This window comes from Somniosus microcephalus, chromosome 14, assembly GCF_052327205.1.
Source record: "Somniosus microcephalus isolate GS21.2 chromosome 14, FLI_Smic_1.0, whole genome shotgun sequence".
Classification (NCBI taxonomy): Eukaryota; Metazoa; Chordata; class Chondrichthyes; order Squaliformes; family Somniosidae; genus Somniosus; species Somniosus microcephalus.
Genome location: NC_141000.1, coordinates 70,948,619 through 70,975,007, shown reverse-complemented (window position 1 = coordinate 70,975,007; position 26,389 = coordinate 70,948,619). Strand labels below are relative to the sequence as shown.

The following is a 26,389-nucleotide window of genomic DNA, read 5'->3' as shown; positions in this document are numbered from 1 at the left end:
GATAAATGTGAGGTTGTCCACTTTGGTGGCAAAAACAGGAAGGCAGATTATTATTTGAATGGCAATAGATTGGGAGAAGGGGAAGTGCAAAGAGACCTGGGTGTTCTTGTGCACCAGTCACTGAAGGTAAGCATGCAGGTGCAGCAGGCGGTTAAGAAGGCAAATGGTATGTTGGCCTTTGTAGCAAGAGGGTTCGAGTACAGGAACAAAGATGTCTTGTTGCAGTTGTACAGGGCCTTGGTGAGACTGCACCTTGAGTACTGTGTGCAGTTTTGGTCGCCTTATCTGAGGAAGGATGTTCTTGCCATGGAAGGAGTGCAGCGAAGATTCACCAGGCTGATACCTGGGATGGCAGGAATGACGTATGAGGAGACATTGTGTCGATTGGGCTTATACTCACTGGAGTTTAGAAGATTGAGAGGGGATCTCATCGAAACCTATAAAATTCTGTCAGGCCTGGACAGACTAGATGCAGGAAGGATGTTCCCGATGGCCGGGGAGTCCAGAACCAGGGGTCATAGTCTAAGGATAAGGGGTAAGCCATTTAGGACTGAGATGAGGAGGAATTTCTTCACCCAGAGAGTGGGGAACCTGTGGAATTCTCTGCCACAGAGGGCGGTGGAGGCCAGTTCATTAAATATATTCAGGAAGGAGTTGGATATATTTCTTAAGGCTAAAGGGATCAAGGGATATGGGGAGAAGGCAGGGACAGGGTACTGAATTTGGATGATCAGCCATGATCTCATAGAATGGGCAGCACGGTGGCATAGTGGTTAGCACTGTTGCCTCACAGCGCCAGGGACCCGGGTTCGAATCCGGCATCGGGTGACTGTGTGTGTGGAGTTTGCACATTCTCCCCGTGTTTGCGTGGGTTTCCTCCGGGTGCTCCGGTTTCCTCCCACAGTCCAAAGATGTGCGGGTTAGGTTGATTGGCTATGATTAAAAAAATTGACCCTTAGTGTTAGGGGGATTAAATACGTGGGGTTACGGGGATAGGGTGGGATATGTGTCAGTGCCGGCTCGATGGGCCGAAATGGCCCCTATCTGCACTGTGGGGTTTCTGTGATTTCTGTGAATGGCGGAGCAGGCTCGAGGGGCCGAATGGCCTACTCCTGCTCCTATCTTCTATGTTTCTATGTAGCCAGGGCTCTGTATGGCTGCTACATCATACCCTTTAAACTGAATTTGTGTTTCTAACTCACTTGTTTTATTTATGTTAATTGCATTTGTGTACAGAACACTTATTTGGATAATTCATATTTGGGCTCCTGGTCCCTCCCAACATCTCAAATTTAAAAGCCACATGTTTGTGTTCAAATCCCTTCATGGCCTCACACCTCGCTGCCTCTGTAACCTTCTCCAGTCCTATAATCCATTGAGTTTTCCTCCAAATCTGGCCTCTTATTTTTTCATCTAGAAGTTTTCCTATTATTGCGGCCAAGTGGTCTATAGTTACTTGGCTTATTCCTTTCCCCTTTTTTGAATAGGGTGTAACATTTGTCACCCTCCAATCATTTGGTACAATTCCTAGTGTCTGCAAATTTTGGAAAATTATGATTAGTGCCTCTGCCAATTTGTCACTACTCTCCTAAGTATTCTGATGTTTAGACCGGGCCTGATTACTTGTCATAAGTTTACTTTGTTTTGATGCTTTTGATTTTTTAAAAGTTAATTTTATTTCTTGTGAAAGAGAAGCAAATAGTTCAGAATTCTGCTCATTATCAAACATAGGATACTGAAATACATTTGAGAACTAATTAGCCATTTTTTTTCTGCAGATGATCTAGATGGTAATGCAAAGCACCTAGATGGGTTGGTTGAAGATTATGAAAATGGAGAATATTGGACTGATCAAACCAATACAGAGAACACCACCCAGAATGAATCTGCTTCTAATGAGGACATTGCAAAAGCTCTACAGATATATCATCAAAAGGACGGTAGCTATAGTTCTGAGTCGAGCTTGGACAAGAATAGCCAGCATTGCAAGGAAAGGTTAGAGGACAACCAGGATGAAATAAACACTCATGAAGTACAATCCGAGATGAAGGGATATAATGAGAAATGCATCAGTCAATCTATGGAGCCAGAAATTTTCAAGTTGAAAAGAAAAAGGCAAAGCTCCATCACAGGTAAGAATCATAATACTTTGCACTTTGTTGATCAAAGATGTATTCTAATTATGAGGAATAATTTAACAAGACTCGAAGTTGGAATGGGTAAAATACTACATGTATACCAAGTCAGGTTGAAAATCACCTTCTTATTCAAAAGCCCAGCTGAATAGACACCTGTGGCATATATTCAAAATATAACTTTCTGTTTGATATAAACAAAATATATCAAGGTTCCTTCTCCTTTTCAGCAATATGAACAAATACATAAATGCAAATGTGCTTTCTGTTAATAAAACATCTGTTAAAAAAAAAAAAAAACCTGTCAAGTTCTAAATACAAAATATTGTAAAGTAGATTTGAAACAACTTGCAAAATCAGATTTAAATTCACTGTATCCTTTGAGTAAGATGAGAATTATAATGTCATATTTAATTTTTGGTCCAGAAGTGCTGATACAGGCCTTAAATACCTAACATTTAAAGAGTGACTAACAGTGACTGTCTGCTGGCTGGACTTGTACCATACTGGACTCTAATGTTACGACCCTAGGTTCAAATCTAGGCCTTAATTTAGTTGTCCCAGGTATGTCTTCACTCAGGTCTTGGTCAGGCTATTAAGTTGAATACCTCAGCATATAGGGGCATCCCATTTCCAACTGTTGTGAGGTAGGATTTGTGATAGATGAGCATAGAGAAAAAGACCACAGTTTGGGTTGTCCTGGCCAAAAAGTATAATATAGAGTCAGAAGGTATAGAAAGAGAAAATCAAATATATATTTTCAAGGGATAAGTTGGCAGTTTAAAAATCTTTGTCTATTTGATATTTCTTTTCGTCCTTTACTTATTTTTCCAATTTCCATCCCGCCTTCCCTGATATAGCCGTTCTGCACTACATGTGTAAACCTAGACAGTGAGTGCTGGTGGGCTTTGACTCTGAGGAAGACATCATAACTAAACCCAATCATGTTCTCATCCAAATCACACTCGCTCACTCTCACTCTCTCACATACACACTTGCACTCTCACACACTCGCACTCTCACACTCGCACTTCTCACACACACACACACACACACACACACACACACACACACACACTCTCACACATACACACACTCTGAAGGAATCATTGGATAGCAGTGAAGAGCAACATCACATGGTGATTTTTTATTTCTTAGCCTTCCTAGCCTGGGGTCTTTTGTAGTACCCCCACCATTAACTTGGGTGAGATCATCTAACTTAGCACAGAACATGAATTGATCTTTGACTTTCCTGGTCTGTACCACACCAAACAGTACATTGATCCATCAGGGAGCTCATTCTCATCAATTTATCAACAACAGAGCAAATTATATATTCAAGGGCGGCAGATAGCATTTGTGTCCCGACAGTAAATCTTTTTGCTGTAGATCATGCTTTTGTAAAAAAAAAGCCAGTAGTTCCGGTCATGTCAGCACTGCACATATGTAAGTGCAGCATCATAGGAAATGAGCACATTTCTTAAGAAATTACGTAAGTCATTGTTTAAATTCAGGAGCTGTGCTGTCTGCGAACAAAATCTAAAAGTTCAAATGCAAAATTTCATCTCTTCACAAGTTAGATTCAATATATAAATATTTATTTTGCCTTTTTTAAAATAAATATCAGCGATTTATAAATTTTGAATAAAATTGGGAACCTTGGTAGGATAGAAAAATAATACTGCTGTCTTTAAATAGTTAATACTTTAATTTGACAGGATGAGCTTGAGAGTTACCTGAGTCACATTCCTCTAGTATCATTATGTTGCGATTACAGAAAATAATGCATTTGTATTATTGAGACAACGTTGGTATTAAAATTGTAATGGTCCTCTGTTAGTCAAAATATTAGTGCTACATATGGGTTTGTTTGTAGTGTTGTTAGCTGTAGGGCATGTTTCATTGACCTGAACTATTTTCACAGTAGATGAATGGACTGAGAAGGAGATGAATGATGAATCCACAGACAATTCAGAAGACTCACATTCAAGTGAAGTAACAAACCTAAAGGTGTGCATCGAGCTGACAGGACTGCATCCGCGCAAGCAAAGGCACCTGCACCATCTAAGGGCACTTTGGGAGCAGCAGGTGTCTCCTGACAGATCCACTCCTTCCAAGACAGGCCGGCACAGCAGAAAGGAGTTAGCTGGGGCCAAGGAGTCCGAGCTCACTGCAAAGGAAGCAGAGGTCAAAGACCGGGTAGAAGGAAGAAACACCAGGAAAGGACCAGAGACCAAGGCCAGCAGAAATGGATCTGAAGAGACCTTCAATAGAAATGAAATTGAAAAAGGTACATTTGGAACCTGGAGAAGTCTGCATATTTGTTCAATTCAGGAAATACTTAACATACTTTGCTGAGCAAAATTTAACATCTAACAGTATCCACTATTCACTCTTTTCTTTCACTAAATATGAAGCTGTCCAGGAGAAGGAATTTTGAAATTTTAAAGCACATACAATCAAAGAAAATTGAAGTATCTTGACCTCAATTTAAATTTAAATTTTCATCCTGGTCATTTCTCAACAATAGGTTATTAAGCACTTTCATGCAATAATCTATTTATTGATGGTTCCCTTCTTTCATTTCTCTCTAGATCATTTGCCACCATGCACCCTCTTGCAGCTTTTGAGGATGAGATTGTCTAGCCTGTGGGCAGGCCCACAACCACTGTCAGTGTTGCTTGAGGGTGGGCTGACAGGAGGTGCTATTCAAATGGTGTCAGGTCAGGTGATGCCAATTTTTCCCTCTTCAAAAAAGGGAAGAAAATATTTTGATATGCCACCATCTAAGTACCTCGGTTAAATATTGGTGAATAACCCTGACTGAGGCAAACTAATATGAGCAACAGGCTGATTTAAGGCTCAAGGTTGGGATTTCCAGTTTGTGGAGTTGGCCCCTTGCCTAAATTGGCCATAATATTATAAGATCAATAATTGAATGCTTTGAAAGTGTAAAATTTGGCCTGGCTTGGATGAACAGAACTGAATATAACACCGCAAAATACTGTGGATGCTGGGCCAACAGGTCAGGCAGCATCTGTGAAGAGAGAAAGAGTTAACAGCCCAGAAATTCGGGTCTCCACGTGTGAGTACGCACGGGGTACTCACCCGTAAGCCCAATGGAAGTGCCGGTTTCGTGCATGCGCGGGAAACCGGCACTTCCGTTCCCCTGAAAGAAGGGGTTCAGAAGTCGAACCCGTGCGCAGGAGAGGCAGCGCGTGCGCATCGAACTTACGTTTTTTTTGCAGGTTTTCCCAGGAAGGTAAGTCTCCAGAAGTTAGACATGTAAAAAGCAGTCGCAAGGCCTGCTTTTTACAAGGTAAGTGGTGAATTAATTAAAATTAAAACATTTTTTCCACAGGTTTATTATTTTTAAATACTTTAAAGAAAGGTGAGTTTATTTTTAGCCCCGTTAGAAAATGTAATTATTTTTTTCAAAAATTTAAATTATTGTTTAAAATTGTTATTTCATGTAATTTATAGTTTATTTTAAAAATGTGATTTAAAAAAAAAAAATTATTTGAAGATTTAGTGATGTTTTGGGGCTTATAGTATTTATAGGTTTGACAGGTCTTCCTGTCAAACTTATGAATGACGCATTCCCTGCTGCCATTGGCTCTCCATGCCCACGTGATCCCAGGGGACGCATCGAACTAACTGCGCCCCTGGGATACGCAAGCACTGCACGCCGGCAGTTGGAGGAGGCCCAGGATCGCAATTCCACGGGGGCCCACAGCTCAACGGCCGGCGCGCAAGGTAAGTGCAGGTCGGGGGCTTGCACCCGCGGGAAGCCCCCGACCTGAATTTCTGGGCCAACGTTTCAGGTCGATGACCTTGCGTCAGAACTGGAAAAAGTTACAAGATGTAATGGTTTTTCAGCAAGTACAGAGGCTGGGAAAGGGGGGAGGGGAGGAATGAACAAAAGGAAAGGTTTGTGATAGGGTGGATGGCAGGAATGATTAAATGACAAAAAGGATGATAGTGCAAGGTAAAAGGGGATGGTAATGGGACAAGTAGAGAAACAAAAGATGGGTCTAGAGGAGCTGTAAATGACAACAGCAGAACATAGGAACAGGAGTAGGCCATTTAGCCCCTCGAGCCTGTTCTGCCATTCAATGAGATCATGGCTGATCTGTGACTTAACACCATATACCTACCTTTGCCCCATATCCCTTAATACCTTTGGTTAACAAAAACCATTACCAGCACCTGCTGCCCAAAAAATGGGAGCAGTGGTTATGATCTGAAATTGTTGAACTCCGTGTTAAGTCTGGAAAGTTGTAAAGTGCCTCATCAAAAGATGAGGTGCTGTTCTTCGAGCTTCCTGTGGAGCAGGCTCGAAGGGCCAAATGGCCTACTCCTGCTCCTATTTCTTAGGTTCTTCCGTTGAGCTTCATTGGAACAGTGTATGAGGCCGAGGTCACGGTGGGAGTGGGATGGAGAATTAAAATGGCATGCAACTAGAAACTCAGGGTCATCCTTGCAGACTGAACAGAGGTGTTCCGCAAAGTGATCACACAATCTGTGTTTGGTCTCCCCAGTGTAGAGGAGACTGCATCTTGAGCAGTGAATATAGTATACTGAAGTGAAAAAAGTACAGGTAAATCACTGTTTCACCTGGAAGGAGTGTTTGGGACCCTGGACGGTGGGAAGGGAGGAGGTGAAAGGGCAATTGTTGCATCTCCTGCGTTTGCACAGGAAGGTGCCGGGGGAAGGGGAGTGGGTGTTGGGGGTGATGGATGAGTGGACCAGGCTGTCACAAAGGTAACGGCCCTGTCAAAATGCTGAAAAATGTGTTTGGTAGTTGCATCGCGCTGGATGTGGCGGAAATGGCAGAGATGATCCGTTGATTGTGGAGGTTGGTGTCATGGAAGGTGAGAACCAGGGGAACCCTACCGTGGTTCTGGGAGGTAGAAGGGGTGAGGGCAGAAGCATGGGAAATGGAACAGACACAGTTGAGGGGCCCTGTCAACCACGGTGGAAGGGAATCCTTGGTTGAGGAAAAAGGAAGACATATCTGAAGCACTGGTATAGAAGATGGCATTGTCAAAAAAGATGTGATGGAAAAACTGGGAGAATGGAATAGAATAGATCTAAAAATGAAGCTGTCCCAAGAAGGAATTTGGAAATTTTAAAGCACTTACAATCAAAGAAAATTAAAGTACAAAGTAGAATCAACTAAGAAACTCCATTTGGCCAGAGTATTAAATGTAATGGGTTGGATTTTGATACTGGAGGCGTGTAGGAGGCGGGACTACAACTTTTGGGGTTGTAGTCCCGCCTCCATCGAGTTGTGGCCAACCCACGCGATTTTCACTTGATTGACCTTGTTCAGCCCGCCCAGTGGGCTCAGCAGGCCAATTAAGGGCCACCCGGCAACAGGTGACGTCACAGATTGACATTTCATCTGTCAAGAGCTTTTGACAGATGAAATATCAGTGTTTGACAGCTCTTTGAAGCTGTCAAACACTGACAATCTGTACACTAAGTTAATTCCTTCCTCTCAGGCTGATTTAGAGATCTCTCCTGAACAGAAAGCTGAATGCTGCAACTTTTGACAGCTCGCGGCCATTCTGCTTTCTGCGCCGGTGAGATGAGGGACTCCCGAGACCTGAAGGAAGGGAGGCAGTAAAGGTAAGTATAACTTATTTAAACACTTTACACACACCAAACACACTTACCTCTGCACTCATGCACACATCACTCACCTGAACACCGGACATCTCGAACCCGCCAAGCCCTTCAGCCAGACGGTCCGCCTCGCTAACTTGGCGCGGTTTGGAGCCGTCGGGTATCCCACACTTCAGGGATAAAAATAGGGATTAGGCTAAAAACTGCCTGTTAACTACCTGTTAACAGGCAGTTAATTGACACTAATCACCTTCCCGCCTCAGGGAGGCGGGTCCCAGCACAGTTCGCGTATCCGCCTCCTTTGAAACTGGCTTGGAGGCGGGATGGGTTCGTGCCACCCGATTTCGCGATTTTAACCCCCTACACGCCTCCAATCCCGCCTCAACGGCCCAATGAATATCAAGCCCAATAAGTTGGCCCAATGTGGATTAAATAGCCATTGTGTTTGAGTTGAAACCTCAGAGCTGATTTTCTGAGGGCATGCTTTAAAAATTGAGCTCATCACTGCAGTACTTCCACATTAATCAAAAACATGTTAACACAGGTTAAAATTAATTTAAATTTACTTCTTTTTAAAAAAAAGCACTAATCTAAGACTATTAGTACAGAACGCAACCACATAACATTTTTCTTTCCCTTGATCTACCGTCGTGGCTATCGCATGTGCTTTGTACAGACTAAGTTTCTGCAATATAACGCCTGAAAGAGTGAGTCAGAGAAAGAGAACTACTTGCCTGCTTTAGACTGAATATCAGTTCAATTGAAGACAAAAGCATTATATTTATAATGTATTATTTATTTTAGTATTTTTTTTCCTTTTACCACTTTCTCTGTTTTGGTCATTAGGGTATACACATATTTATTTTACTCAAAATTTATTGCACTTTTTTTGAAAGTGGCATTTTTTTAAGTTCTCTTTTCTGATTAAATATTTTTGATTAGCATTCTTTTTACGTTGATTTTATTACCTATATCTGGTGGCAAATGCAGTTCAATGTAGAGAAATGTGAAGTAAATTTCAGAAATAAATGTTAAGATTTTAACAGACTAGAAGAGCAGAGGGACCTTGGTGTCCAGGTGCACAGGTCATTGTAGGTTGCAGTGCAAGTAGACAAGGCCATAAAAAAGGCAAACAGAATCTTTGGTTTTGTATCTAGAGGCATAGAGTACAAAAGCAGAGAGATAATGTCTAACTTATACAAGTTCTTAGTTAGGCTGCAGTTGCGGAGTATAGTGCACAGTCGGTTGACCACCCCATCCTCCTCCAACACCTCTCCGCCATCGTCCAGCTGGGTGGGACTGCACTAGCCTGATTCCATTCTTATCTATTTAATTGTAGCCAGAAAATCACCTGCAATGACTTCTCTTCCCACTCCCCTCCTAATTCTCATTTATATGCTGCCCCTTGGTGACATCATCCGAAAACACGGCATCAGTTTCCACATGTGTGCTGACGACACCCAGCTCTACCTCAGCACCACTTCTCTCGACCCCTCCACGGTCTCTAAATTGACACCCTGCTTGTCCGACATCCATTACTGGATGAGCAGAAATTTTCTCCAATTAAATACTGGGAAGACCGAAGCCATTGTCTTCGGGTCCCACCACAAACTCCGTTCCCTAGCCACCGACTCCATCCCTCTCCCTAGCATCTGTCTGAGGCTGAACCAGACTGTTCACAACCTTGGTGTCATATTTGACCCTGAAATGAGCTTCTGACCACATATCCGCAGCATAACTAAGATTGCCTATTTTCACCTCCGTAACAGCTCATCTGCTGCTGAAATCCATGCCTTTGTTACCTCTAGACTTGACTGTTCCAACGCACTCCTGGCTGGCCTCCCACATTCTACCCTACATAAACTTGGGATCATCCAAAACTCGTCTGCCTGTGTCCTAACTCGCACCAAGTCCCGTTCACCCATCACCCCTGTGCTCGCTGACCTACATTGGCTCCCAGTTAAGCAATGCCTCGATTTCAAAATTCTCATCCTTGTTTTCAAATCCCTCCATGGCTTTGCAGCTCCCTATCTCTGTAATCTCCTTCAGCTCCACAACCCCCCCAGATATCTGCACTCCTCAAATTCTGCCCTCTTGAGCATCCCTGATTATAATCGCTCAACCATCGGTGGCCTTGCCTTCAGCTGCCTAGGCCCTAAGCTCTGGAACTCCCTCCCTAAACCTCTCCACCTTTTTACCTCGCTTTCCTCCTTTAAGATGCTCCTTAAAACCTACCTATTTGACCATGCTTTTGGTTTTAATTTTTTGTCTTATTACACTCCTGTGAAGTGCCTTGGGACGTTTTACTACATTAAAGGTGCTATATAAATACAAGTTGTTGTTGAAAAGGTACTGTATAGATTCACCAGGCTGTTACCAGGTATAAGGGATTATAGTTATGAAGAGAGTCTTAAGAATCTTGGGACTTTTTTCACTGGAGCTCAGAAGATTAAGGGATGATCTGATGAAGGTTTCCACAGTTGTGAAAGGTTATGATGAGGTAAATACTGGTGGATTATTTCCAAGGTGAGTGAGATAGTAACCAGAGAGCACAAATTTAAGGTGATAAAGAATTAAAGGGGAGATTAGAAAAATGTCTTTGCATAGAGAGTGACTGGACTGGAATTCTCTGCTACAAACTGTTGTAAAAGACTCCATAAATTCTTTTGAAAGGAAGTTAGATAGTTTCTTGAAAAACAAGAATATTGAAGGGTATAGACAATGAGCAGGAGAGTGGGATTAGACTAAATTGCTCACATGGAGTAAAGCACCAGCACAGACTTCATGGGCTGAATGGCCTATTTCTGTGCTGTAATATTTTATGATTCTATGTAGCCCTAAGCGCTCTTGCACAGAATAGTGGCTCATATAGGAACCACCAAGGTTACTGGTCAATCAACGTCCAGCTCAACGGTGATGCCTTTATTTTAAGGTAACCCTGTTACTTGCTCCCAACAAAAATATACAACATTAGGGGGGAGAAATTCGGTTGGTAGCGCCAGCGATTAGCGCCTAAAGAGGCCGAGAAGTGGGGCGCTAACCAACTAGCGCCCGGGCGCAGCGAACCCCGCGCCTCTTCCCATATTGAGTGGACTTTTAGTGCCGGCGCTAAATCTTAGCGCCCGCTCACGGGCGCAGGCAGATCATGATGTCATTTCAGTGTGCAACGCCTTTTTGGCGCCCCGGACCGGAAGTTCAGTGGTTCCCCCCTCCGTTCCGCCTGGCGCTAATAAGGACAGCTTACCTGGAACGTTCCCCAGTCGCTCTCGGGCTTGGGGGGGCGTTCTTTAAAGGGGACTGCACTGGTATAAAAGTGGCAGCCATTTTGGGAGCACAACTTCTTCGAGAGTTTCACAGAGTTGCTGAGCTGCACTCTGAGAGCCATTTCACCAGTGAGCCAGCGCTGGCAGAGGAACTGCAGCCTTTTGACCATCACCTTGCTGCTGGTGAGCATTTACAACGGGAAAACTTTCTTGTGCGCTATTATTATGGGGGCTGCATTGGAGGGGAACGTCCTGCTGCTGAACCATCTGGAAAGGGCACAGAGACGCAGGGAGAGAGGGGCAGGCATGGCCAGACGGAGGAGGGCCAACAGACGTCGCCACATCAGACCTTACGCTGCCAGTTCTCTTACTTGAACATGTCAGAGGAGCAGTGTCTCAGAAGGCTGCGCTTCAGAAAGGAGGTGGTGACTGAGCTGTGCCACCTGCTTCAGCCAGATCTGCAGCCTCAGATAAGGTGCAGGACCTCTCTGTCGGTGGCTGTCAAGATGACTGTTGCCCTGAACTTCTACGCGAGCGACTCCTTTCAGGCCGCAACTGGGGACATAGCCAACATATCGCAGTTTGCGGTGCATTGCTGCATCCGTCAAGTAACCAATGCCCTGTTTAAAAGGAGGCGGCAGTACATCTCCTTCCCTATGACACTGGACAAGCAGCGGGAGCGCGCAGAAGGCTTCGCAGCAATAGCAGACTTCCCCATGGTGCAGGGCGCCATTGACTGCACGCACGTGGCTTTGCTGGCGCCTGTATTGAATCCGGAGGAGTTCCGCAACCGCAAAGGGTTCCATTACTTGAATGTGCAGCTGGTCTGTGACCACCGACAGCTGATCCTCACAGTCAATGCGCAGTTCCCAGGCAGCAGCCACGACGCCTTCATCCTGCGCCAGACTTCAGTTGCAGACCTATTTGAGGCCCCGGCTCACCCAGGAGGCTGGCTTCTCGGTGACAAGGGCTATCCTCTGTGCCCATGGCTGATGACCCCGCTCCGTTTGCCCAGCACCCCTGCTGAAGAGCGCTACAATGTGAACCATCAGGCGACGAGGAACATTGTGGAGCACACAATCGGCGTGCTGAAGCAGCGGTTCCGCTGTCTGGACCATTCCGGAGGCGCCCTGCAGTACTCACCTGAGCAAGTCTCCCACCTCGTGGTTGTATGTTGCATGCTGCATAACCTCGCTATCCTACGCACCCAGCCAATGCCACCAGACATTGAAGCACCAGCAGAGGAGGAGGAGGAGGAGGACGGCACAAACTGGAAGGGCCGTCCGTCAGAGGCTGATCAGAAGTTGCTTCTAGGCCCCTCTCACGGAATGCTTGGTGCCATTCGAAGAGCAGGAATGGAACCGTTCTGATAACCCAAAGCCTATGAAGGGCAATATGAATGTAAATAGCAGACATGGCCAATGTAAATAAAAACATTTGTTTATTTTGCAAAATGTGCTTCCTTCCAACATGACAAAGCAATGGCAACAGAAAGCAAAACTAACACTCTAACACATAAGTGACTCGCACACCCGGGAGACTATCCAAAACATTACTAACATTCAGACCAGCATCCACGGCCTTGATTTCTACAAATAAGACGTCTCAGCAGCACCTTCTACTCTTTCCCCCTTGATGGTGATCTACTTCTCTTGCGAGATCGGCCCCTTCCCTCCCTGCAACTCCTCCGTAATGGGACCCCAGTGGCTACATCAAGGCTGGGGGAGGCCTGCTGACTGTCCAAAAGCGCAGATGCCCCTGAGGGACGGCCTGGACGACCTCTGGGCTTGGAGGGCCCGGATGCTGACTGCTCCAACTGTGCATGGGTGGAAGCAGTCTGTCCTGCAGGTGGTGGCAGCTGCAGTGGAGACGTGCCAGTGCTGGCATCAGGAATGCTGTCATCCTGAGAGCGGACACCTGCTCTGTGGTCGGCCGACACACTGGCACTCTGACGGGGCAGCACCGCAGCATGCACACCAATCGGCTGGTCCACAGATTGCTGGCCTGCTGTGGTGCTGCAAGGGCCCCGGGTAATCCTGCCTGATCCAGCGAGGGTGGCAGCAGTCAGTGGTCGCGTGGCCTCAATCTGCATCTGCATGAGACCAGCGAGTGACTGCGTGGTAGCACTCAGCACTTGCGTGGCAGGTGCCAGTGCTTCGGTGAAGCCCTGGACAGTCCTTTCCAGTGCTTCGGTGAAGCCCGGGACAGTCCTTTCCAGTGATGTCCCGATGCCCTGAACAGTCCTTTCCAGTGCTGCCCCGAAGTCCTGCGCACTCCTTGCCTGTGCTGCGCCGAAGTCTTGGACACTCCTTGCCAGTGTCTCGATGGATTCAGGCATCATTGCCACTGCAGCCATCAGCTCAGTGTGCCTGAGCCGAGCCTGGGCGTTCATTTCTGCGAGGGCACACACCTCTTCTGCGCTCTGTGCAGCAGTACTCGCGGTCTGACTCGCCCTCCGGGGAGACGGCCCCCGAGCTTCCCTACCCCCCTTGCGTTGCTGCAGCCCGCTGGGTCCTGGATCTGGTTCCTCCTCAGAGCCTTCCCCCCCCGCTCCCCTCCAGGGAAGTAATATCCCCAGTCTGCAGATGGGCTGGCTCGCCTGAGGGTGGTACGGATGGTCCGGCTTCCTCCTGCTCGTCGCCTCCGGAGTCAGTGGCAGTGGCAGCTTGAGGGCCCAGCTCCCGAGCTGGTGATGCAGCATCTGAAAGCAGGGAGGCTGAAGAGTGGCTTTAGCAAAAGGACAGGGTGGCAGCAAGGGATGCATGAGTGCTGCAATGCTCTGACTTGGGTCCAGAGTGAAAAAGCATGCTGGTAGGGGGAACAAGTGGAAGGAGAGTGTTCAAACAGGTGATGACCTTACCATCGCTGTGCACAATGGGGTCGGCAGCTCCAGTGGTGACGGGACCAATCATCCGGCTTCCAACAATCTGGTGGACTCGTTCCTCCAGGTCCGTGAGTGTCTGCAGGTGAGGCCGACCTCCTCCGGTACGAAGCTGCTCCCTCCGGTTCCTGGCCAGCTTGGCCTGCAGGAGAAAGGACGGGAAGTGATGATACATTATGCCCTGAGCTGACATCACATGCCCCCCCATGGTAGAATAGCCCTTACATTATGCCCTGAGCTGACATCACATGCCCCCCATGGTAGAATAGCCCTTACATTATGCCCTGAGCTGACATCACATGCCCCCCATGGTAGAATAGCCCTTACATTATGCCCTGAGCTGACATCACATGCCCCCCATGGTAGAATAGCCCTTACATTATGCCCTGAGCTGACATCACATGCCCCCCATGGTAGAATAGCCCTTACATTATGCCCTGAGCTGAATGTGCGTGTGTGTTTCCAGAAAGGGCCATGTGTGCTGGCTGGCAGATGGCCATTGGGGCTTCGCGCACCCTCTGGCCATAAAGTCTGGTGCAGATGGAGGGATGAAGATGATTGCGAAAAAGGCACTCACCCTAACGACCCGAGTGAGGTCGTTGAACTTCTTCCTGCATTGCACAGGAGTCCTGGGCACGATGCTGCTGGAGGCGACTCTTTGACATACTTCCCTCCAAGCTCTGCGGTACTCGCTCTGATGAGGCCTCCTGCCATTGTCGGGGTACAGCACAGCTCGCCGGCGCTCCACTGCGCCAACCAAAACATCCAATGCCTCATCGGTAAAGCGCTCCGCTCCCTGCCTCACCCTCTCCATCTGTTGAAAGTTTGGAACGCCGCAGAATGCATAGCGCTGATTTTGAGGTCTACAAGGCGCAGAGTGTGGCAGCTGATCCTAATTGACCCGCCCCTTTAAGAGCTGGCCGGCGCCAGCATGTCCCGGGGAAATCGATTATTGACAGCACCTGCGCTGCGCCCGGCCGCCGAGAAATTGAGTAGCGCCGCCGGGTTAGCGCCTTAAGAGTCCCGTGCAGCGCCTGATTTTACGCCGCAATCACCTTGAGGGGCGCAGCAACCCAATATCGCTCGAGGTGGCGATAAGTTGCGCCTGCCGATAAAATTTGCGCAGCGCCAATTCCAGCGCCCCAAACGGGGCTATACCGAATTTCTCCCCCTAGATCTTTTAAACTAGGGATATTGGCTGCAGTCCTGGCTCACAATCCCTTTATGGCAGTCATGTACAGCAACAGAGCTCATGTATAATGAGGTCATGCAACCATGAGAACCATCATCATGCACATCATAAGCAGAGTAAAGCAACGATTCTAATGTCTTGAAAGATCGGGGAGCTGCCTTCTAGTACAGTCCAGCTACAGCATCTCACATTATCATGATTTGCTACATGCTCCATAATTTTACTGTACAGCTTACAAGGGACTGAAGGTGCTGCTTGTGACTCACCTTTGCCAGCTCTGAGGCTACCACTCAATAAATGTCCAGCTCAGCTGTGACCTTCTACTCCACAGAATACTACAGCCTCTTGCTGTGTGCACACCCACTCCCTCCCTCCCTCCCTTTTAGTGCTGAATTCCAGCATGGCTCGTTCATGGAAACCTCAGATTCCCCCCCACCCCCCCAGTGTAGCGAGCTGCTTGCTAGCGCTCATCAGAATTATACTGATGAGGCACCAAATTTTTCACGTTTAGAAATGTCATCCGCCTGACTCATGTTTGCCAACCAGTATAGTGCAGCCAAAGCATCACATGTCATTGTGGTTTGCTATGTGTTCCATAATTTTGCTGTACAGTGTGGATTCAACACAAGATCACAAGATACTAATAGATGAGAAAAGCTATTCAGTCCATCTGAATTAATCTATCCAGAAAGGACCTAAAGTAACCTAATTGCAGCATCCAATTATTTTTTAGATGCTTCCAGGGTTTTTGCCTCCACTACTCTCATCTGAAAGTCTATACGTTGATCATTCTTTGTGTGAAGGAGCATTTCCTGATCTTCTCCTTAAAATTATCTTTTATTGTTTGAATCCCCTTGTCCTATTTTTGCAATTAACAATTTATTTCATTATCATATATACCTCTAAGATGAGCTCTCGGATACCTCCTTTCCAAGCTGAAACAGCCAAGTTTCTCCAGTCTTTCCTCATAACCTAGACCTTTGATGCTAGGGATCTGCTCAAGGCTCTTTGAGTGTCTTGGCGAGCAGAACTAGACACAGTATTCAAGGTGTGTCTGACTAGAGCACTATACAGTTTGATCACAACTTCCTCTGACTTACATTCTACTGCTTTGGCTATGTACAGGAAACTTTCTGGTATCCGGCACTGACGGGACCGAGCTGGTGCCGTTAGATCAAAACTGCCGTATAAACCAGCGGCAATGTTAAAACATAAAGAGCTTTTCAGCTCCGTGAGAATCAACAAACCCTGTTGCTTAGCAACAGCTTCAAAACAGTCGGCTGCAGCTGCAAGCGTCTCTAGCTGAAGCTATTGCTTAGCTACAGACCTTGCAGAGCCTGACTAGGAAAAAAAAGCAACGAGAAGTAAAAAAACTTATAGAAAACGGCTCCTGAATTTTGCCGGTAGATAGAGCTTTCCGGAATTTTAACCTCCGGTTAAACGAAAGTTTCCTGTAGTTCAGCATTCTATTGACTTTGTGTTGATCTGCGTTGGTTGGACATGTTGAGTGTCGAGGCTCTGAAGACTGCTAGGTCTCTTTCAACAGTATTATTGAAGTACGTGTACCACTGATTGTTCTTTCCTATGTACAGTACTTGCCAGCACTAAAATTCACCTGCCACTGTTCTGCCCATATACACATTTTATCCAATTTGTTCTATAATTTCTGAGCCGCCTCTTCCTATTCCACTGCCCCTCCTAGTTTGGTATCATTTGCAAATTTTGTCACTTTGCATTGAATTATTTAACATCTAACCTAGTACTTCTATGTGCACCCCCAGTGTCTGAAACATGGCATTTGTGAAAAGCTCTTGAGATTGAAGTGACCCTTGACCTCTGTGAGCAGGGGTATGAGATGGCCTAGCTGCAGGCTTTGTCACTTTGTGAAAGTATGACCAGAGGGGGCAGTATCGGAGCTTCAGGATTGCTTCGAACGCACTGATTGGGGCATGTTTGCCCATAATGACATCGAGGAATACGCATCCACAGTGCTATTCTACATTAACAGCTGCGTCGAGGTCGTCACGACCCATAAAAATATCAGGACATACCCCAACCAGAAACCCTGGATGAACGGAAACCCTGTTGAAAGCACGCGACGCAGCATTTAAATCTGGCGACGCAGCGGCTTACAGTGCAGCTAGGACCAACCTAAAAAAGGGTATCAGGACTGCCAAAAGGAAACAGACACTGCGGATAGAGGATCATTTCCACAACAACTCGGACCCCCAGCGCATGCGGCAAGGCATCCAGTCCATCACTGACTACAAGGGCAAAAACACCAGCCCCCCGGTTAGCGATGCCTCCCTTCCGGAGGAGCTTAACAACTTCTACGCTCGCTTCGACAGGGACAACAGGGAGCCGGCTACCAAAGCCTTGCCACCCCCGGAAGACCAGGTGCTCACTCTGTCGACCTCCGACGTAAGGGGTGTTCTACGCGGAGTGAACACACGAAAGGCTGCTGGACCGGATAGCATCCCTGGACGGGTACTCAAGGAATGTGCTGATCAGCTTGCTGATGTCTTCACCGCCATCTTCAATCTGTCATTGGCCCAGGCAGTCGTCCCTACATGCTTCAAGACCGCTACCATTATTCCTGTGCCAAAACAAACGGCTGTGACGTGCCTGAACGACTATCGACCTGTCGCACTCACACCCATCATAATGAAGTGTTTTGAGAGACTGGTCCTGGCTCACATCAAAGCAGTGTTCCCGCCTCTCTTGACCAATACCAGTTTGCCTATCGTGCAAACAGGTCAACGGAGGATGCAATCACAACTGCTCTACACTCGGCACTGAATCACTTAGATGGTAAGGAGACCTACATCAGAATGCTGTTCATAGACTACAGCTCAGCATTCAACACTATCGTCCCCAACAAGCTGGCCACCAAACTCCAAACTCTTGGCCTGAACACTTCCCTCTGCAACTGGACCCTGGACTTCCTAACAAACAGACCCCAGTCTGTCAAATTAGGTAACCACACCTCCCCCTCCCCTGAACACGGGGGCCCCACAAGGATGTGTGCTGAGCCCCCTCCTCTACTCCCTCTTCACCCACGACTGTGTGGCTGTTCATGGTTCCAACACCATCATCAAGTTTGCGGATGATACCACGGTAGTAGGCCAGATCACCAACAACGATGAGTCAGCCTACAGGGAGGAGGTCCAGCATCTCGTGAAGTGGTGCGCCGATAACAACCTGGCCCTTAACATCAAGAAAACCAAAGAAATCATTGTGGACTTCAGGAAGTCTAAAGGCGGAAGTCACACCCCCATCCATCTCAATGGGGCTGTGGTGGAAAGGGTGGACAGCTTTAAGTTCCTCGGAGTTCACATCACGGAAGACCTCTCCTGGTCCCTCAATACCTCCTCTCTGGTGAAGAAGGCCCAGCAGCACCTATATTTCCTAAGGAGGCTGAAGGGATGTAACCTGTCACCCCTGATCCTCTCTAACTTTTACCACTGCACAATAGGGAGCATCCTGACAAACTGTATCACAGTATGGTATGGCAGCTGTAGCTACTATGACCGGAAAGCCCTGCAGCGGGTAGTCAAAACTGCCCAATGCATTACCGGCACCCGGCTACCGACCATAGAGCACATATACCAGAAACGCTGTTTACGGAGGTCACGGTCCATCATCAAAGACCCTACCCACCCCAGCCACAGTCTGTTCGCCCTCCTGCAATCTGGGAGATGCTACAGATGCATTCGCACCCGTACGACCAGATTTAGGAACAGCTTCTTTCCCAGGGCTGTCATCCTACTGAACCCCACAAATAAACTCTAAAGCCTGCACATCTGCCAATGCACTTTATTATGGTTATGTTTATGTTAATGTATTACAAGCCAAATGTATGTTGAATGTTTAAATGTCTTAATCTAAATGTACACTCTCGGGAGCCGCAAGCCTACATTTCGTTGTACTGCACTTGTGCACTAACAATGACAATAAAAGTTGATTTGATTTTTGATTTGATTTGGTAGTTGCAGGGGCAGCCTGGCATCGACAGGGGTGGCAGAAGGCAATGGATGTGTTGTCCCAAGAGACAGCAACATCATTTTTGGCCAGTGCACCTGCTGCTACTACTTCGCACTGTCTCCACATGTCCACTGGTCTGTGTGACAGCAGACTCAATAACAGCAGTGAAATGAGTCAAGCCTTATCAGTGAGAGATGCTAAGACTGGCATAAGGTCTTTGCCATAGCGGGCTCTGCTGCAGATGGCCCTGGAGTTACCATGTGCTCTGCGACGGACTGCAAAATTTCTATCCCGTGCATCAGCACACCACATCGCACGTGTGTGTTGCAGACTCCTACAGTAGCCTCTCTTTGCTGAAAGCTACCAGAATGACTGCAGCAATCTTTCATGCTCAGTAATCATCCTTTTCAAAGCAGGACCCCTGAATTTTGGGTCCCTATCCTCAACAGCTAAGAATGGCTGCGAGCTGACCTTCTGGCCACATGGTTCCTGGTGCTCTGCGCAACAGCCAGTGCGCTCCCCTCAAATTCACTGCTATCTACATCCCTTGCTTTATACCTACCTGTGTTGCTGCTGCTTTGCAGTGTTTGATTGAAGAATGCAGCTTACTGTAATGTTCCTCTACTTCCTTGGCCTCTGCTCAGCTTCCAGTGGTATAATTATAGAAAGAGAACAGGAACAAGTGCTGCAATGATATGTTCATGACAACTTTGTGAGATGTAGCATTCAGCTAAATATGTTGCGTGGACCTGTTCAATGCAATGCACGGTTTGGGGACAATGAGTTGGCAACTGAATAGGATGGGGAACAAATGAAAGTTAACTGTAACGAACCTTGAGCCTCCTGTTTTCTCTACAGTCTCCCTTCCTGGGGTTTGCAGAACCTGCTCCTCAAATGCAACAAAAGGAAGTGGGTTTGGGGGTCCTCCATTCTCCCTCTTGTTATACTCAATCTTCTCCTGATAAACCAGTTGAATGCATTTAGTACTTAACACTAACTTAGTGGTATGAAATAGGATATGTATCATGCGGGTATCCATAGCTGTTGATGTGACAAATGTACATCATGCAGGTACTGTACATAGAAGTAGTTATCAGGGGTGCAGTAGTTGAGGATGTTCATGAAGAAGGTGTTGTTGGGAAAGGGAAGTGCTGGGAATTGTACCTGAGGGCATATTGAAGAACCATTTAAAGATAGAAAAGTAGCATAAGACTGTTTGGGTCGGATGTAGCTTTTTATTCCATTTATACTTAACTAGCTAGGGGTGCCCGGCGGTGCCGAGGCTTTTTCGAGGGCATGTTGTTGTTGGAAGAGAGAGAGAGAGAGCGAGTGGGGGGGGGGGGAAGGAGAGAGAGAGCGGGGGGGGGGAAAGAGAGAGAGAGAGCGGGGGGGGGAAAGAGAGAGAGAGAGCGGGGGGGGAAGAGAGAGAGAGCGGGGGGGGGAAGAGAGAGAGCGAGTGGGGGGGAAGAGAGAGAGCGAGTGGGGGGGAAGAGAGAGAGCGAGTGGGGGGGAAGAGAGAGCAAGTGGGGGGAAGAGAGAGAGCGAGTGGGGGGGGAAGAGAGAGAGCGAGTGGGGGGGGGAAGAGAGAGAGCGAGTGGGGGGGAAGAGAGAGAGCGAGTGGGGGGGAAGAGAGAGAGCGAGTGGGGGGGAAGAGAGAGTGAGTGGGGGGGAAGAGAGAGCGAGTGGGGGGGAAGAGAGAGAGCAAGTGGGGGGTGATGCGCTATCAATTACTCATAAAAGACTGAGAGTTAAGAGAGTAACTAAAGGCTTTTATTAACAAAAGAATGAAGGTCTGCCTCGAGTGGTCGACCGGTCCAGAATACAAAGGGCTGGGGAGCAGTCACCTTTATACTAGGACTTGTGGGAGGAGTCAGCCGAGGCATGTCCAGGCATGTACACAGTGGAATACAAACAGTGGTTTACCACATTCACCCCTTGTTTAAAATTGAGTCCGGCGGGGTGAAGTGTATTAAAAGTTAGTGTATTGGAGTCTCTCCGGAGGTCTTGTCTGCCGCTGTGATCGGCGTGGCGACGGCAGGGGTAGTGGAGCTTCCGGCGTCGAGTCCTGCGTAGGCTGTGGCACAGGCGTGTCGTCCTCGTAGATGTCGAGCGGGTCGCGAGGCCCAGGCCTGCCGTCTGCTGGGGCTGGATATCGGGTCGTGGGGGGGGTGGTAGTGAGTAGTGGGTTACTGCGGCCCCCGAGGGTGCAAGGTCTCTTATGGAGACTGTGTCCTCCCGCCCGTCCGGGTATGCAATGTAAGCATACTGGGGGTTGGCGTGGAGGAGGTCGACCCTCTCGACCAGGGGGTCCGTTTTATGGGTCCTCACGTGTCTTCTCAGTAGGACCGGCCCTGGGGACGTCAGTCATGGCGGTAGCGATGTCCCCGATGTGGACTTCCTTGGGAAGACAAACATTTTCTCATGAGGGGTGGCGTTAGTGGCAGTGCAGAGCAGTGACCGAATGGAGTGGAGCGCATCGGGGAGCACATCCTGCCAGCGGGAGGTTGGAAGGCCCCTAGACTTTAAGGCTAGCAGGGCGGCCTTCCAAACTGTCGCATTTTCTCTTTCCACCTGTCCGTTCCCCCGGGGGTTGTAACTGGTGGTCCTGCTTGTGGCAATACCCCTAGTTAGCAGGTACTGACGGAGTTCGTCGCTCATAAACGATGAGCCCCGGTCGCTATGGATATAGCTGGGGAAACCGAACAGGGTGAAGAGGTCGTTCAGACATTTAATGACCGTGGCACTGGTCATGTCCGGGCAGGGGATGGCGAACGGGAAACGGGAGTACTCATCAATAATATTGAGGAAGTACACATTGCGGTCGGAGGAGGGGAGAGGCCCTTTAAAATCAACGCTCAGGCGCTCGAAGGGGCGAGTGGCTTTTATCAGGTGGGCCCTGTCTGGTCTATAAAAGTGCGGTTTGCACTCAGCGCAGACTTGGCAGTTCCTGGTCATGGTCCTGACCTCCTCAATGGAGTAAGGCAGGTTGCGGGCCTTGATGAAGTGGAAGAACCTGGTGACCCCCGGGTGGCAGAGGTCATTGTGGAGGGCCCGCAGTCTATCGATCTGCGCGCTGGCGCAGGTGCCACGCGATAGCGCATCCGGGGGTTCATTGAGTTTCCCGGGCCGGTACAAGATCTCGTAATTGTAGGTGGAAAGTTCGATTCTCCACCTCAAGATCTTGTCATTTTTGATTTTGCCCCTCTGCTTGTTGTTAAACATGAAAGCAACTGAACGCTGGTCAGTGAGCAGGGTAAATCGTTTTCCGGCCAGGTAGTGCCTCCAATGACGCACAGCCTCCACAATCGCCTGGGCCTCCTTCTCAACAGCGGAGTGTCTGGTCTCCGGGCCTTGGAGGGTTCGTGAAAAGAAGGCCACGGGTCTCCCCGCCTGATTGAGGGTAGCGGCCAGGGCAAAGTCGGACGCGTCGCTTTCCACCTGGAAGGGGATGGATTCGTCCACTGCGTGCATGGTGGCTTTGGCAATGTCCTCCTTGATACGGTGGAAGGCTAAGCGGGCCTCTGCCGTCAAGGGAAAAGAGGTGGACTTGATCAGCGGACGGGCCTTGTCCGCATAGTAGGGGACCCACTGGGCATAATAGGAGAAAAACCCTAGGCACCTCTTCAGGGCCTTGGGGCAGTGGGAGTTCCATAAGGGGACGCATCCGGTCGGGGTCGGGGCCGATGACTCCGTGTTCCACAACACAGCCAAGGATGGCGAGGCGGTTTGTGCGGAATATGCACTTCTCCTTGTTATATGTCAGGTTCAGGAGTTGGGCAGTGCGGAGGAATTTTTCGAGGTTTGCGTCATGGTCCTGCAAGTCACGGCCGCAGATGGTCACATTGTCCAGATATGGGAAAGTGGCCTGCAACGCATTTTGATCTACCATCCGGTCCATCTCCCTTTGGAAGACGGAGACCCCGTTGGTGACGCCAAAGGGAACCCTAAGGAAGTGATAGAGGCGGCCGTTTGCCTCAAAGGCAGTATACTGGCGGTCCTCAGGGCGGATAGGGAGCTGGTGGTACACTGATTTCAGGTCAATGGTCGAGAAGACGCGGTACTGCGCGATCTGGTTGACCATATCAGCTATGCGGGGGAGTGGGTAGGCGTCCAGCAGGGTGTAGCGATTTATTGTCTGGCTGTAGTCGATGACCAGGCGCTGCTTCTCGCCGGTCTTAACGACCACAACCTGGACTCGCCAGGGGCTGGTGCTGCCCTCAATAATCCCTTCCTTCAGGAGCCGCTCCACTTCGGTTTTAATGAAAACCCTGTCCCCGGCACTGTATCGCCTGCTCTTTGTGGCGATGGGCTTACAGTCGGGGGTGAGGTTAGCAAACAGTGGGGGGGGGGGGGGTGACTCTGAGTGTGGAGAGGTTGCACCTGGTGCGCGGCGGGCAATTTGGAAGCTGCTGGCTGCGGACTGTGAGTGGGGGTAGGGGTCCACCGTACGCCATCGTAACACTTTTAAGGTGGCACTGAAAATCTAACCCCAGCAGGACGGCAGCGCAGAGGTCGGGCAGGACCAGAAGTTTAAAATGATCGTACACGGTCCCGTCTACTACGAGTGTCGCCACGCAGTAGCCGCCGATGTCCGCCGACTGGGACTCGGAGGCCATAGAAATCCGCTGGTGCGCAGGCAGGACTGGGAGAGAGCAACGCCGCACCGTGTCGGGGTGGATGAAGCTCTCCGTGCTCCCAGAGTCAAAAAGGCAGATTGTATCGTGACCATTTACCTTAATGTCCATTGTGGAACTGGCCAGCTGGTGCGGTCTCGCTTGGTCCAGTGTAGCGGATGCCAGCGTAGGGGTCGGTGTGTCGCTGCGGGTATCAGATGAGGTGGTGTTGGGGGCCTGCTGCGTTCCGGCTGTCGTCCAAGATGGCGGCGTCCATGATCCCCATGTGGCTGGAGGCGTCCAAAATGGCTGCTGTACCGGTGGTTCGCACATGGCCGGGGAGGCCCAAGATGGCGGCCCGCATGGCCCACACGCGGCGCTGCTGGGGTTCGGGGTGGCTTTGGCCCTGCAGACGTTAGCGTAGTGTCCCTTCTTCCCGCAGCCCGAGCAGATCGCGTTTTTCGCCGGGCAGCGCGCTCTGGGGTGTTTTGCCTGGCCACAGAAGTAGCATTTCTGGCCTTGGGGCACTGCTGTCTGGCCTTGGGACACTGCTGCGGTAGTTGGGCCGTTGCTGGGGTGTGGCTGGGGTGGCACGGCGCTATGAGGCGGTCCTACCGTGTCCCAGGCTGTCATTCCCCGCGGCGTCCACGGTGCAGAGGAGTAGGCATCCATGCCCCGGTAGGCTGCATCCAATGATAGTGCGAGTTCAGAGGCCTTGTTGAGGTCGAGGTCATTTTGCTCCAACAGTCGCTGTCGGGTGTAATTGGATCTGTGGCCCGCTACAAAAGCGTCCCGGATAAGTTCCTCTGTGTACACGGCGGCCTTTACATCCTTACAACCACAGGCCCGGCCAAGCACAGACAGTGCCTGAAGGTATTCCACGGTCGATTCCCCAGGTTGTTGTTTACGACTCCCCAGAAGGTGCCTGGCGTACACTTCGTTCACTGGGCGCGTGTACTGGTCCTTGAGGAGCTTGATAGCGTCCACGTACGAGGTCGCGTCTTGGATGACCGAGTACACTCGGTGGTTCACTTTGGAGGTCAGGACATCCAGTTTGTCCTCGTCCGATTTGATTGCTGCGGAGGCGGTCAGGAATTTTTCGAAACACTTAAGCCAGTGAGTAAACTTGGTGGATGAGTCCGCCTCCCGATGATCTAAGTCCAGGCATGCCGGTGTGAGGATCTTCTCCATTATAAAAATGTTGTTAATAAAATTGATGCGCTATCAATTACTCATAAAAGACTGAGAGTTAAGAGAGTAACTAAAGGCTTTTATTAACAAAAGAATGAAGATCTGCCTCGAGTGGTCGACCGGTCCAGAAATACAAAGGGCTGGGGAGCAGTCACCTTTATACTAGGACTTGTGGGAGGAGTCAGCCGAGGCATGTCCAGGCATGTACACAGTGGAATACAAACTGGTTTACCACAGGGGGGAAGAGAGAGAGCGCGAGTGGGGGGGAAGAGAGAGAGCGAGTGGGGGGGAAGAGAGAGAGCGAGTGGGGGGGAAGAGAGAGAGCGACTGGGGGGGAAAGAGAGCGACTGGGGGGGAAAGAGAGAGCGACTGGGGGGGAAAGAGAGAGCGACTGGGGGGGAAGAGAGAGCGACTGGGGGGGAAGAGAGAGCGACTGGGGGGAAGAGAGAGCGACTGGGGGGGAATAGAGAGCGACTGGGGGGGGAAGAGAGAGCGACTGGGGGGGAAAGAGAGAGCGACTGGGGGGGGAAAGAGAGCGACGGGGGGGGAAGAGAGCGACTGGGGGGGAAAGAGAGAGCGACTGGGGGGGAAAGAGAGAGCGACTGGGGGGGAAAGAGAGCGACTGGGGGGGAAAGAGAGAGCGACTGGGGGGGAAAGAGAGAGCGACTGGGGGGGGAAGAGAGAGCGACTGGGGGGAAGAGAGAGCGACTGGGGGGAAGAGAGAGCGACTGGGGGGGAATAGAGAGCGACTGGGGGGGGAAGAGAGAGCGACTGGGGGGGAAGAGAGAGCGACTGGGGGGGGAAAGAGAGCGACTGGGGGGGGAAGAGAGCGACTGGGGGGGAAAGAGAGAGCGACTGGGGGGGAAGAGAGAGCGACTGGGGGGGAAAGAGAGAGCGACTGGGGGGGAAGAGAGAGCGACTGGGGGGGGAAGAGAGAGCGACTGGGGGCGAAGAGAGAGCGACTGGGGGGGAAGAGAGAGCGACTGGGGGGAAGAGAGAGCGACTGGGGGGGAAGAGAGAGCAACTGCGGGGGAAGAGAGAGCGACGGGGGGAAGAGAGAGAGCGAGTGGGGGGGAAGAGAGAGAGAGAGTGGGGGGGGGAAGAGAGAGCGACTGGGGGGGGAAGAGAGAGCGACTGGGGGGAAGAGAGAGCGACTGGGGGGGAAGAGAGAGCGACTGGGGGGGGAAGAGAGAGCGACTGGGGGGGAAGAGAGAGCGACTGGGGGGGAAGAGAGAGCGACTGGGGGGGAAGAGAGAGCGACTGGGGGGGGAAGAGAGAGCGACTGGGGGGGAGAGAGAGAGCGACGGGGGGAGAGAGAGAGCGACTGGGGGGGGAAGAGAGAGCGACTGGGGGGGGAGAGAGAGCGACTGGGGGGGAGAGAGAGAGCGACTGGGGGGGGAGAGAGAGAGCGACTGGGGGGGGAGAGAGAGAGCGACTGGGGGGGGAGAGAGAGAGCGACTGGGGGGGAGAGAGAGAGCGACTGGGGGGGGAGAGAGAGA

The 26,389-nt window shown here is 49.6% G+C and overlaps 1 protein-coding gene across 5 annotated transcripts in view; it reads left to right on the top strand.

Moving 5' to 3' along the window:
* The window catches only part of bcor (BCL6 corepressor), a 237,208-nt gene that overhangs the window by 177,095 nt on the left and 33,724 nt on the right, over nt 1-26,389 (top strand). For 4 of the 5 annotated variants that reach the window (XM_086006640.1, XM_086006638.1, XM_086006637.1 and 1 more), the window contains 2 exons: nt 1,779-2,132; nt 4,060-4,425. In XM_086006640.1, the coding sequence (XP_085862766.1) occupies nt 1,779-2,132; nt 4,060-4,425 (720 nt within the window). The remainder of the gene's footprint in view (nt 1-1,778; nt 2,133-4,059; nt 4,426-26,389) is intronic. The other variant, XM_086006642.1, reaches the window with a different exon arrangement.